Below are 14,130 nucleotides of genomic sequence, written 5' to 3' on the forward strand. Positions count from 1 at the left end.
CCACAGTAACGAGTCAGTAGCAGCATAATGTGGCATGGCAGCACTGGTAGCAATGAATTAGTTGAGGTTGACAGAGGCTGTATGATGGTAAGGGGCCAAAGATAAGAAACATCAAAAAATATGGGCATAGTCCTAGAGGTTGCAGGACTAGGAGAAATAAGGACCTTAAAGAGAACGGGAAGGGTTCCTTGTAGTCTTAGAGTTTTAAGGGAGTTTGGTGGTAGCGCAGCAGGTTAAGTGCAGGTGGCGCAAAGCGCAAGGACCCGCATAAGGATCCTCGTTCAAGCCCCTGGCTCCCCACCTGTAAGGGAGTCGCTTCACAAGCAATGAAGCAGGTCTGCAGGTGTCTGTCTTTCTCTTCCACTCTCTGTCTTCTCCTCCTCTCTCCATTTCTTTTTTTTTTTAAAGATTTTATTTATTTGTTAATGAGGAAGATAGGAAGAGAGAGAGAAAGAACCAGACATCACTCTGGTACATATGCTGCCAGGGATTGAACTCAGGACCTCACGCTTCAGAGTCCAATGCTTTATCCACTGTGCCACCTCCCAGACCACTCCTCTCTCCATTTCTCTCTGTCCTATCCAACGACGACATCAATAACAACAATAATAACTACAACAATAAAACAACAAGGGCAACAAAAGGGACTAAATAAATGAAAAAAGAAACTAAAAAAAAGAGTTTTAAATAGCAGTAGTTAATTATTAGTATAACCAAGTTAGTTGGGGGTTTGTTTTTTTCTTTAATCTTTTTATTGTCTTTATTTATTGGGTAGAGACCACCAGAAGTCAAGAGGGAAGGGGGTGACAGAGAGGGAGAGAGAAAGAGAGACACTTGCAGCATTGCTTCATCACTCACAAAGCTCTCTCCCTGCAGGTGGGGACCAGTGGCTTGAACCCTGGTCCTTGCACAATGTAATACGTGCGTTCAACCAGGTGCACCACCACCCGGCCCCAGGGGTTTGTTTTTTCTATGAAAATCCTATGGTTAGCATCTATCGTGATATATTTGATGTCACTCTGTTTTGTGCCCTTTAGGGGTCTCTACTAATCACTGTATCTTAGATACTGACAGTGCCAAATGGTTTTTATCTATCTGGCCTAAAGTTGTAGGCAACTTAGATATATAAAAAACTATATACACAAATATGTTCTTAGAGTTCCTTGAACAATTTAAGCCCAAAACTGGGATTTTTATATCCCTCTATGTAATTCTAAGGTAGAAAATTTCTCTCTCTAGTTGATCTCCTCTATTCTTGTCATTTTAGCCATCTTTATGCAGAAGCTTCCTAAATCTGAAGTCCTCACACCCACATCTTTCCCTGAGAAGTGGATCTGTCCATTGGTTAGATTCACCCCATACAGAGGCAAAGTCAAATGGTTCAACTGAATTCTTTACCTACCACCTCAACTTTGTCATTCTCATATGACTTCAAAATTGAGACATTTGCACACGAGTCAATTGTGGACAAAAATAGACTCTGGGGGGGGCAGATAGTAGCGCAGCGGGTTAAGTGCACATGGAGCAAAGCAGAAGGGCTGGCGTAAGGATCTGGGTTCGAGCCCCCAGTTCCCCACCTGCAGGGGGGGGGGTCACTTCGCAAGTGGTGAAGCAGGTCTGCAGGTGTCTGTCTTACTCTCCCCCCTCTGTCTTTCCCTCTTCTCTCCATTTTTCTCTGTCCTATCTAACAGCGACAACATCAATAACAACAACTACAACAACAAGGGCAACAAAAGGGAATAAATAAATACATAAAAAACGTGTATCTCCATATGTCATCCAGGGTTTTATGCCTATTTGCCTAATCAGAAAAGTAGAGTGGAAATAAAGAACACTGAATAATGAGGAGTTTAGCTCATTTTAAATAAATATTTGGTAGTGGGCCTGGCTGTAGTGCACTGGGTTAAGTGCACATGGCGTGAGGCGCAAAGACTGGCACAAGGATCCGGTTCGAGCCCCCGGCTCCCACCTGCAGGGGAGTCGCTTCACAAGTGGTAAAGCAGTTCTGCAGGTATCTATCTTTCTCTCCCCCTCTTTGTCTTCCCCTCCTTTTTCCATTTCTTTCTGTCTTATCCAACAACAACAACAGCAACAACAACAACAATGATAAACAACAAGGACAATAAAAGGGGAAAAATAGCCTCCAGGAGCAGTGGATTCATAGTGCAGGCAACGAGCCCCAGTAATAACCCTGGAGATTAAAAAAAAATGCAAATAAATAAATAAAATAAAAATAAACTCTGACGGGCTGCTGGTGGTGCACCTGCTTGAGTACACACATTACAGTCAAAAGGACATAGGTTCAAGCCCACTTGTGTGGGGGGGGCATTTCATTAGTGGTGAAACAGTACTGCAGATATGTCTCTGTTTTTCTCTGTCTGTCTCTCTCTTGCCTCCAGGGTTATTGCTGGGGATAGGTGCTTGCACTACAGATCCAATGCTCCGGGTCACCAATTTTTCTATTTTATTGGATAGGACAGAGAGAAATTGAGAGAGGGGGAGAGAGAGATAGACACCTGCAGACCTGCTTCACCGCTTGCGAACTGAATCCGTTGCAGGTGCGGAGCTGGGGGCTTGAACTGGAATCCTTGTGCTAGTCCTTTGTCTCTCTCTCTGTCTCTGCACCTCTAGCTCCCTCTTCCCCCTCAACTTGTGTCTCTATCATAAATAAATAAATAAACAAACAAACAAACAAACATTAAGGGGGAAAAATGGACTCTACCACCAGCTACTGAGTAGACCATATAACAACCTCTGGACCCATTCCTTACTCTTTCCCTTTATTTGCCACCCTCCACCAGTCACTAACCCTTTGATCAAATTCATCTCATTGTATCCCTTGCCCCTATCTCCCCATTGCCTAGATCCAAGCTTTTATTTTTTCTAGCTTGCACAATAACAACTGACTACAAGTCACCTCCCACCAGCTTCAATAGTTATTTTTGCAGGGGCAGGAGGAGATACTATAGTGGTTATACAAAAGACTTTCAAGCCTGAGACTTCAAAGTTCCAAATTCAGTCCTCAGCCAAAAGCCACACCTGAGCAGAGAGAGAGAGATTATTTTTCAAAACACAAATCTAATAATGCTAAAATTCTCTAGTAGCTGCCAGTTTTCGATAGGAAGAGTCACAGATGCACATTTATTTATTTATTTATTTGTTGGATTTTAACATCATTATATTAGTATTTGGTTTACATGAACTTTGATTTCTCCACTTCAGATGTACTTTTACATTAGAAAACTATAGATGTCAACAGTGCATATTATGTTATCCAGCACATCCAAAATATTAGTCTTTAAACATATAAAAATATCAATGAATTATTTTAGATATTTATTGGATCTTGAAAATCCAGTATGTATCATACCTTTATAGCCCACCTTTGGATGCTACATTTTCATGGGAACTACTTTATCTGTACTGACATTTCATAAAATTTACAGTTGGAAAAAATGTAAGTTCATATACTCAAGCTTTTTTAACATATATTTTCCCAGTAACTGAATTTTCCTTTAGTATTTACATTCACGTGGTGCAGTGGATAAAGCATTGGGCACTGAAGCATGAGGTCCCGAGTTCAATCCTTAGCAGCACATGTACCAGAGTGATGTCTGATTCTTTCTCTCTCCTCCTTTCTTATTCATAAATAAATAAATAAATTTACATTCACATTGACAAAGCTATGTAATTTCTGTAGAACGTATTTGACTTTGAAGCACAAGCATGTTCGTTTCAGAACCTTATTTGTCTAAGTTAGGCAAAGTCACTAAGTTGGGTCAGTTCAATTTTTCTTTTTTCTTTTTGTCTCCAGGGTTATTGCTGGGGCTCAGTGCCTGCACTAGGAATCCACTGCTCCTGGAGGCCATTTTTTCCCCCTTTTGTTGCGGTTATTATTGTTGTTACTGGTGTTGTCATTGTTGGATAGGACAGAGAGAAATTGAGAGAGGAGGGGAAGACAGAGAAGGGGAGAGACAGACAGACACTGGCAGACTTGCTTCACAGCTTGTGAAGTGACACCCCTACAGGCGGGGAGCCGGGGGCTCAAACCGGTATCCTTCACCAGTCCTTGCACTTTGCGCCATGTGCACTTAACCTACTATGCTACCACCTGACCCCCAAAAGTTTTTGTTTTTCCCCCAAGCAGTGGTGAACCACCGGCTTCTGGGGAAGACAGGCTTTGAAGCTGAGGCCCTGGCAGAGCCACTATACCAGCTCCGCAGTCTCATTCTTAATGCTAAATCAAATGGTTATTGTGCTACATGAAAAGCAGTACTAAAGATATTAATATAAATGAAGCATTCTCTACATTTTTCTTCAGTTTTACAGCCATTTGACTAATTCTGTCTACTGCAATGAACGTCTCTGCATGTAGCTGCGCAGTGGAACCCAGTTGGACTAACATGTTATGAGCAAGGACCTGGTTTCAAGACCCCAGTCCCCAGCTGCAGGGGAAGGGGGGGAGCTTCAGCAGTGGTAAAGCAGTGCTGCAGGTGTCTCTCTTTCTTTCTCCCTATCTCCATTCCCCTCTCAATTTCTCTCTATCCTATCAAATAAAAAAATTTAAAAAAAAGGAAAAAATATCTGCTGAGAGTCATAGGCTTGTCATGCAGACACCAGGTTATCCCTGGAGGAAAAAAAACAAAACAAAAAACATAAAAACACCTCTGAATATTGATTTATGTTAGAAAAATATGTGAAATCATGAAGCATATCAATTTCAACATAAGTTCTCATGCCTGCCTAGCTAAATCACAAAGAGGTTTTGTCTTTCCTCAGAGCTTCAAATTTCTCTACTCACAGGCAGTATGGCATCTGTGACAAAATGTGAATCAGGCTGATTCATATTTATTCACAAAATGATGATTTGGCAAGCATTCCCTTTGTTTTAAGAAAATCTTGATTTAGGAGTTAATTGCACAAACTTTGCAAAGCTCTTTGTAGCTTGACCAACAAGCTTGGCAACAAAACACAAGGTCATTACACTTACCATCTACTTCTTTCAGTGGCTCCTTAAACTGCTGGTGAGTCATAGCATTGGCATGTATAGGCTGACCAGTTTAACAACTGTATCCATGGTGCCTTTCAGAAAGTATGCTTCAGAGAACTGAGTACAAGAATTTTCACTGTGGGCCATGCTGTGATTGGAAGTCGCCAGAAAAACATAAATACATTTATTATTATTATTATTATTATTATTACCAGAGCAGTGCTCAGATCTGGTTTATGGTGGTGCAGGGGATTGAACCCAAAACCTCGGTGCCTCAGGCAAGAGAGTCTCTTTTTGTAACCATTTTGCTATCTATCCTCAAACCTAGTCATTTCTTTAAATTGTAACATCCAGAATTTTGACCTGACATCTGAAGCATCATATATATATTTTTTCATAGCTTATTGAAATTCTCACTTGACATAAGTAAAAGACAAAAAAAATCTATGCCATAGTTATTCAGGCTATGAATTGGCATTTCTTGTGTTTATAATAATTCTTTGAGACAGAAATACCAGAAAAATTTGTGTCTATGTGATATGATTCATCTTAAAGCTAAAGAAAAGTATTTGTGTTTTTTAAAAATCTGAACCAATTAATCTTGAGTACTATGAGAAAGGTCTTAAAGATTGTGTGGATGTGTGTGTAGTCATGGCCTCGAACATGCAGCTTCACTGCTCTGGGCCACTTTTCATTCAGATAAAAGAAACACAGACAGACACCAAAGCTTCTTCTGTCGCCATGGCACTATGTATGGGGTGCCAGGCTCCAACCTGGGAAGTGCACATGGCAATGCAGGCAGCCTACCTGGTGAGAAATCGCTCAAGCACTAGGAAATTATGTTGTAGCTTAACTGAAGAATTTTCACTTTGGGGAAGTATCACTTTTTTTTGCCTCCAGAGTTATTGCTAGGACTCGGTGCCTGCACCACAAATCTACTGTTCCTGGAGGCTACCCTTTCCCCTCCCGTTGTCCTTGTTGTTTTATCATTGTTGTGGTTATTATTATCGTTGTTGTTATTGTTACTGACGTCACTGTTGCTTGACAGGACAGAGAGAAAGAGGAGGGGAAGACAGAGAGGGGAAGAGAGAGAGAGAGACACCTGCAGAACTGCTTCATTGTCTGCAAAGCAACCCCCCTGCAGGCGGAGAGCTGGGGGCTTGAACCGGGATCTCTATTCTGGTCCCTGCACTTCGCGCCATGTGCACTCAACCCACTACGCTACCGCATGACCCCCTAGGAAAAAACAAAATCTCCTTCTGCTACAACTGTCTAGAACCTTCCGTTTATTGTTGTTTGCTTAGTTGGATTTTGTGATGCCAGGGATGGAACCCAAAACCTCACAAAAAGAAAACATATCCTATTCTGTTGAGTCACCTCCCTGAGCCTAAAGCTGTGGTCGCTCATGCTCAGTTCTGGTTTATGGTGGTATGGGGGACAGAACCTGAGACTTGAGAGCCTGAGGCATGAAAGTTCTTTTGCATAACAATTATGTCACCGTCTCAGCCCTAAATATGGAGAATGCAGAGGTGAAGAACCTTAGCTAGTTGCCAGGGCCCTGAGTGGAGAGAAAGTATCCACCACCCGTCTCCATGCAGCTGATCAGAAGAGGGGGTACACATACGGCATCCTGAGCTAGGGCAGTGTCAAGTATGGGACTCCCATCCCAAACTGCAAGTATTTATTTATAAAACTTACACATTTCATAACTCAGACAAAACAATAGGTGGTAGACAAAGAACAGAATGCATTTCTCAGGGAGAAAACATCAGGGTACGGGTGCTTGAGACTGTCATTATCCAAATGTCATAATGTCAGGTACATTCTTTTGATACCATATGGAATTGAGTTGTTCCAGTTATCCCATGCACAATCTCCACACCCTTAGGGCTGCAGCCAGATATTCAGATTTATGGGTGATTGTTGTGGCAATCTGAAGTTTCTTCTTTTTTTTTAATATTTACTTACTTATTTATTCCCTTTTGTTGCCCTTGTTTTTTTATTGTTGTAGTTATTATTGTTGTTGTTATTGATGCCATTGTTGTTGGACAGGACAGAGAGAAATGGAGAGAGGAGGGGAGACAGAGAGGGGGAGAGAAAGACAGACACCTGTAGACCTTCTTCACCGCCTGTGAAGCGACTCCCTTACTGGTGGGGAGCCAAGGGCTCAAACCAGGATTCTTATGCTGGTCCATGCACTTCGCGCCATATGCGCTTAACCCTCTGCGCTACCGCCCAACTCCCCAAGATACATTATTTTGGCTAATAAGCCATGAGGCCTTCATTTCAGGCTCTGTTTCATTATCACAAAATTCTGCCCTAAGGCACGTCTAGAAATTTCAGAGACTCGGGCGTTGGGTGGTAGCGCAGTGGGTTAAGCACAGGTGGCACCTGGCGTAAGAATCCTGGTTCGAGCCCCTGGCTCCCCACTTGCAGGGTAGTCGCTTCACAGGCAGTGAAGCAGGTCTGCAGGTGTCTATCTTTCTCTCCCCCTCTCTCTTCCCCATCTCTTTTCATTTCTCTCACTGTGCCAGTAACCTCTCAGGCCACTGCTTAGGATATATCTATAAGTAATTTTTAAATGTTTTATTAGGCCAGTACAGGAATTGAACCTGGCACTTTGGAGCCTCAGGCATGAAAGACTTTTGCATAACAATTATGGTGTTCCTCTCTTTTTAAATTTTCTTTATATTTATTTATTTATTTTCCCTTTTGTTGCTTGTTTTATTGTTGTTGTTATTGATGTCATCATTGTTAGATAGGACAGAGAGAAATGGAGAGAGAAGGGGAAGACAGAGAGGGAGAGAGAGAAAGATAGACACCTGCAGACCTGCTTCACCACCTGTGAAGTGATTCCCCTGCAGGTGTGGAGCCAGGGCTTGAACCGGGATCCTTACACCAGTGCTTGAGCTTCGCATGTGCCATGTGTGCTTAACCCACTGTGCTACCGCCCAACTCCCTCTCTGCTCTCTTTCATTAAAAATAAACTCAATGTTGGGGCTGGGCAGTAGCGCACCAAGTTAATCGCACACAGTATGAAGCACAAGGACCCACAGAAGGATCCTGATTCCAGCCTCCGGCTCCCCACCTGCAGAAGAGTCACTTCACAAGCGGTGAAACAGGTCTGCAGGTGTTTTTCTCCCTCTTTATCTTCCCCTCCTCTCTCAATTTCTCTCTGTCCTATCCAACAATAACAACAAAAAAAAAAGGAAAAAAAATGGCTGCCAGGAGCAGTGGATTCATAGTGCTGGCACTGAGCCCCAGCGATAACCCTGGAGGGAAAAATTAAATTAATAAATAAAATAAAAAATAAACTCAATGTTTAAAGAATTTAAGTGAAATTGAAATATGTAATAATCATCTTTATACATTCTAAGTATACAGGTTCCAGAAACAGAAAAAGGATATGCCTAAACATGTTTGCCATTACTGATGGGTCAACTTTTTTTTTCCAACTCCAGTATCACTTTAACAAAGAAATGTTGAGTTACCTGTGCAGCTATTAACAATGAATCCACCTTCTCTGACCCATCTTGGATGGAGCTAGAAGGAATTATATTAAGTTAGCTAAGTCAGAAAGACAAAGACGAGTATGGGATGATCCCACTCATAAACGGAAGTTGAGAAAGAACACCAGAAAGGAAAACTCAAAGCAGGATCTGACTTGAGTTTGGAGCAGGGCACCAATCTCTGGGTGGAGGGTGAGGGTGGATTCTCAGCTTTACTGGGGGTTGGGGGTGAATGGGACACAGTCTTTTGGTGGTGAGAACGGTGTTTATGCACACTCCTATTAATTTGTAGTCATAAATCACTAATTAATATGAAAGGGGAAAAATTGATTACTTCCTCTATAAAGCCCAAATTTCCCCCAGTCCCGGAACCTCTAGGGTTGGGCTCACTTTCCTGCATTTTTTTTTTTTTTAACCAAAGCACTGTCAGCTCTGGCTTACTGTGGAATGGGGGGTTGAACCTGGGACTTGACGGAGCTTCAGGCATAACAGTCTGTTTGCATAATCATTATGCTATATACTCCCGCCCCCTGCATATTTCTCTCATTTCATACCAACTGATACTGCATCTGCTGATCCCAACCTATTCAATGCAATGAGTACCACCTTGGCATGCTTAACTTCGGACCGTGGAATGTCAACCCTTCAGCATCATTACTTGGGTGAGACCTTTCCTTTTTCATAGGACTCCTTAATTCCATTTTGGGTGGTCTACTTCCTAACAAAGCCACAAAACCAGGCCCCAGGAGATTGGGCAGATGAACACATTTCCCATAAATTAGGGCAAAATATATACCTGAAAGCAAAAGTGCACAATAGTCTACAGTGAGTCAATAATTGAAGCAAGCAAGTAGAAAGACCTAAAAAGACACCTTTAAAGTACCGAATGAAATAATTTCTATTTAGACCTAGATACCCTCCTCACCTACTTCCTATTACACTTACCTTAGTCACTCCAAAGCTAACCTTAACAAAGTAAGGACTACAAAAGTTGAATAAAGGCAAGAGACTGGCATACTTTAATCATGACTCTTTAGTCACTATCAGGCTACCCCATCATTTGGGGCACTAGTCGGAGAGTCCTGAGATTCCCACACAGACACGATGAGCCTAGACCTTCAATAGATCCCTCTCTCCATTATCACTGGTTATCTCCATCAGGAACAACATAATGGACCCCTTTGGGGGGCCCCCATAGGACGTTGCCCTCAATGTGGATCAACAATGGTAGAGACTGTTGCATCCTTTAAAGGAGGGTTGGATCACATACTCAAGCCCCCAGTCCCCACCTGCAGGGGCAAAGCTTCAAGAGTGGTGAAGCAATGTTGCAAGTGTCTCTCTGTCTCTCTCCCTCTCTATCACCCCCTTCCCTCTCAAATTCTGACTGTCTCTATCCAGTAAATAAATAAAGATAATAAAAAAAGAGAAAATTATGGCATGACTTTTCCAACAACCCAATAGCATGGTGGAGAGAACTAGTGGTTTTGAACACGTATTTACAGTATTCCTGGCCAACTTTTTTATTTTATAGATTTAGAGTGGGAGAGACATGAGAAAGTGGGGAGAGAGACAGAGACAGAGAGGACAGAGAGATACTGACAGACTCACACAGAGAGACACACATAGTGAGACCAAAACACCACTCTACCATTTGTGGAGTCCTTTTTGGTGCTCTCCATAGTGATTCCTTGTGGTTCTGGGAGGGCCTTATTCACGGGTAAGTATGTACTGAGCTTTATTTCCTGGCCCTGGGAATCCCCATTTTTTTTTTAAAAAAAAGATTATTTATTTATTAGAGAAGTAGGAGGAGAGAGAAATAACCAGATATCACCCTGGTACATGTGCTGCCGGGGATTGAACTCAGGACCTCATGCTTCAGTCCAGTGCTTTATCCACTGTGCCACCTCCCAGACCACAGAATCCCTATTTTTTTTAATATTTATTTATTCCCTTTTGTTGCCCTTGTTGTTTTATTGTTGTAGTTATTATTGATGTCATTGTTGTTGGATAGCACAGAGAGAAATGGAGAGAAGAGGGGAAGATAGAGAGGAGGAGAGAAAGATAGACACCTGCAGACCTGCTTTACCACCTGGGAAACGACTCCCCTGCAGGTGGGGAGCCGGGGACTCGAACTGGGATCCTTATGCCGGTCTTTGCTGCTTTGCACCATGTGCGCTTAACCCGCTGCACTACCGCCCAGCTCCCGGAATCCCTATTCTTTACTGTACACACTCAGTGCCTCCTATGGGTCATACTAGGCATTGGAGACATACCCATAAATATCTATATTTTTGGGCTACCAGAAGACCATGATTTAAAATTGTTTGGATGAGGTCTTTTCCTTTGCAATATCTTGGTCAGAATTTGAAGGTATTATTTTGAGTGAGATAAGCCAGAAAGATAAGCCAAATACCAAAAGATCTCACTCACAGGAAGAGAAAGCCCAAGGTGAAGCCTGGACTGGGTGTGGTGCACTGACTGCAGCAAAGGACACTGGGGAGGGAGGGAAAGGGACAAGATGAAGGGACATTGGGGTCCTGCGGTATGATGGAGTGTCTCCCAGACACTCAGACACCTATCATGGGGAGAGGAGAGGTTGTGCCAAAGACTGTACTGTGTCAAGGACTGTACTGCAAACTATTAACTCCCCCATCAATAAAATATTGTTAGTTGCTTGGATATGATCAAATTATATTGTTATGTCTTTATTTATTTTTGCCTCCAGGGCTATTGCTAGGGCTCGGTGCCAGCACTATGAATCCTTTCTTTTCCCCCATTTTATTCGATATATCAGAGAGAAACTGAGAGGGGAGGGTGAGATAGCGAGGGAGAGAGAAAGACAGACACCAGCAGATCTGCTTTACCACTAGTGAAGTGGCCCCTCTACAGGTGGGGAGCAGGGGTTCGAAGCCTGGTCCTTATGCATAGTACTATGTGCACTTAACTGGGTGTGCCACTGCTCAACCCCCTAAAATCATATTTTTAAAGCAGAAATTGAAAGAAGGGAATATCAACCAGGCTAGCTATATATGGTAAGACATTAATCCTAACTAGGAAATTATCACAATGTCCTCAATAGACTTCCTTCTCAGCTGGCACCCTATCCTAATCCTTTATGAAAAGCTGAACATGCAAAGACTGCTCTTTGCTGTTTCATTTCTCCAAATCTCAGGATTTGGGATCAGAATTACAAGTTGGCAAACCTACACAGAGTTTGTAGCTTTCTGTGTCAAGCACAGGCTCTGGTGAACTACAAACAGAATAAAGTATTTTCATCACAGCTGGATTCCATCTTCTCTGCCAGCTGTGCAGAGAAGAATCCACCCGCTGGGTGATCAGTCAGTAGGTTCTAACCTTCTGTCTGCATCCATTTGGCACTAAGAGAGGCATTTCCATAGAGGAAAATGTCAGTCTGAAATAGGGTCCCTTGTAGAGTTACTAAAGAAAGAAGATGGCGGGAGTCGGGCGGTAGTGCAGTGGGTTAAGCGCAGGTGGCGCAAAGCTCAAGCACCGGCGTAAGGATCCGGGTTCGAGCCCCCGGCTCCCCACCTGCAGGGGAGTCGCTTCACAGGCGGTGAAGCAGGTCTGCAGGTGTCTATCTTTCTCTGCCCCTCTGTCTTCCCCTCCTCTCTCCATTTCTCTCTGTCGTATCCAATAACAACCACATCAATAACAACAACAATAATAACTACAACAACAATAAAAAAGACAACAAGGGCAACAAAAGGGAAAATAAATAAAAAAGAAAAGAATAAAAAATAAAAAAGAAAGAAGATGGTACCCGGTGTGCAGTGGCTGCAAACAGCAGCCTCCTGGGTAGTGTGTGCAGCCTGTTGCTTGTACAGGCTGCCCTAAGGGACCCTGGAGACAGCCCTTCCTGCGCTGTGTTCATTTTATGCCTGACCTCCTGTTGTCCCTAACCTTAGGCTCCAGACAGGGACTCAAGGTGCTTTTGGGAAGCCCCAGGGCACCATGGCCAGAGCCCACATTGGCCAGGTCATCATGTCCATCCGTACCAAGCTGCAGAACAAAGAGCATGTGATCGAGGCCCTGCGCAGGGCCAAGTTCAAGGTCCCTGGACGCCAGAAGATCCACATCTCCAAGAAGTGGGGCTTCACCAAGTTTAATGCAGATGAGTTTGAAGACATGGTGGCTGAAAAGCGCCTCATCCCAGACAGCTGTGGAGCCAAATACATCCCCAACTGTGGTCCCCTGGACAAGTGGCTGGCCCTGCACTCCTAAGAGCCTCAGAGGTGTCCCTTAGTTAATTATAATAAATCAAGATCCTGCTTATAAAAAAAAAAGAAAGAAGTGGTCCGGGAGGTGGCTCAGTGCCTAAAGCATCGGACTCTCAAGCATGAGGTCCTGAGTTCAACTCCCAGCAGCACATATACCAGGGTGATGCCTGTTTCTTTCTCTCTCCTTCAATGTTTCTCATTAATAAATAAATAAAATATTTAAAAAAGAAAAAAAAAAAGAAAGAAGATGAAGGTGTGTTGGTGGTATACAGGTGAGCATAGTTGCTCTCAAAGGAAAAAAAAAACATAAAAATGAAACATCCCACAGTTTACTCTTTAATAACAATGGGGAGATCTGGTTGACAATACCTTAATCAAATTATGTAAATGTTCATCACTGATAACAGACAAACTGACTGATGTGTCTCGTAGTGTGATGTCCTGGTGCCGGGGTTATCCATTTCTATGAGATATAAAAGGCGAAAGATTTGTGCCATCTGAAGAGAAACCAGAGTATCTGTGAGATATAAACAATCCCAGCAATTAGTTACTTAAAACAACTGAGAGCACCTTAAATTGAACACAAGTGGGGGCTGGGTTGTAGTGGAGCAGGTTGAGTGCATATGGCGCGAAGCGTGAAGACTGGTGTAAGGATCTCAGTTAGAACCTCTGGCTCCCCTTTTGCAGGGGGTAGCTTCACAGGTAGTGAAGCAGGTCTGCAGGTGTCTATCTTTCTCTCCCACTCACTGTCTCCCCTCCTCTCTTGATTTCTCTCTGTCCTATCCAACAACAACAAAAGCAGCAATGGCAACAACAACAAAGGCAACAAAATGGAAAAATGGCCCCCAGCAGCAGTGGATTTGTAGTGCAGGCACCGAGCCCTAGTGGTAACCCTGGAGGCAAAAAAAAACTGAACACAAGTGGATGCAGATGAGCTGAAGCTTTTCTGGGGAACAATCACAACAGGGAAGGGGCTTTAATCCAAGTAATTTTGATGCACACAATTTAGACTATGTGCCCTCAAGATAAAGAAAAAACAAAAACAAAGCAAAGGTTGAATTTTAGTAAATAGACTTTTGGGGGCCCAACAAAATAGCTCACCTGGTGGGCTGGGGGGGAGGCTCCTGGTTTGCCACAAGCCAGACTCAGGTGAGCCCCGCTCCACTGTAGTGGGGAAGAAGTGTAGGTGCTGTGGTATCTTTTCCTCCACCCCTCTGTCCCTGTTTCTCCTTCCATCTGAAATCAGCTTGAAATATCTGTGGCAAACACACACACACACACACACACACACACACACACACACACACAATCACTCTTTTTTTTTTTTTAACCAAAGGCAGTAGTTTGCAATTATAAGACTACGTTCTATGCTTTCTCAGATTAAGTAAAGAGA

General features: G+C 43.1%; 1 protein-coding gene and 1 pseudogene across 1 annotated transcript; both read left to right on the forward strand.

Annotated features, from left to right (window-relative positions):
- Positions 1-11,565: 11,565 nt before the first annotated feature.
- Positions 11,566-12,765, forward strand: LOC103128398 (large ribosomal subunit protein uL16-like). The gene is made up of 2 exons (XM_007539236.3): positions 11,566-11,744; positions 12,426-12,765. The coding sequence occupies exons 1-2, from the start codon at positions 11,566-11,568 to the stop codon at positions 12,739-12,741; spliced, it is 495 nt and encodes a 164-aa protein (XP_007539298.1). The 3' UTR covers positions 12,742-12,765.
- LOC132536049 (small nucleolar RNA SNORA70) lies at positions 12,256-12,372 on the forward strand (annotated as a pseudogene).
- Positions 12,766-14,130: the final 1,365 nt, after the last annotated feature.

The sequence above is a fragment of the Erinaceus europaeus genome, chromosome X, assembly GCF_950295315.1.
Source record: "Erinaceus europaeus chromosome X, mEriEur2.1, whole genome shotgun sequence".
Taxonomy (NCBI): Eukaryota; Metazoa; Chordata; class Mammalia; order Eulipotyphla; family Erinaceidae; genus Erinaceus; species Erinaceus europaeus.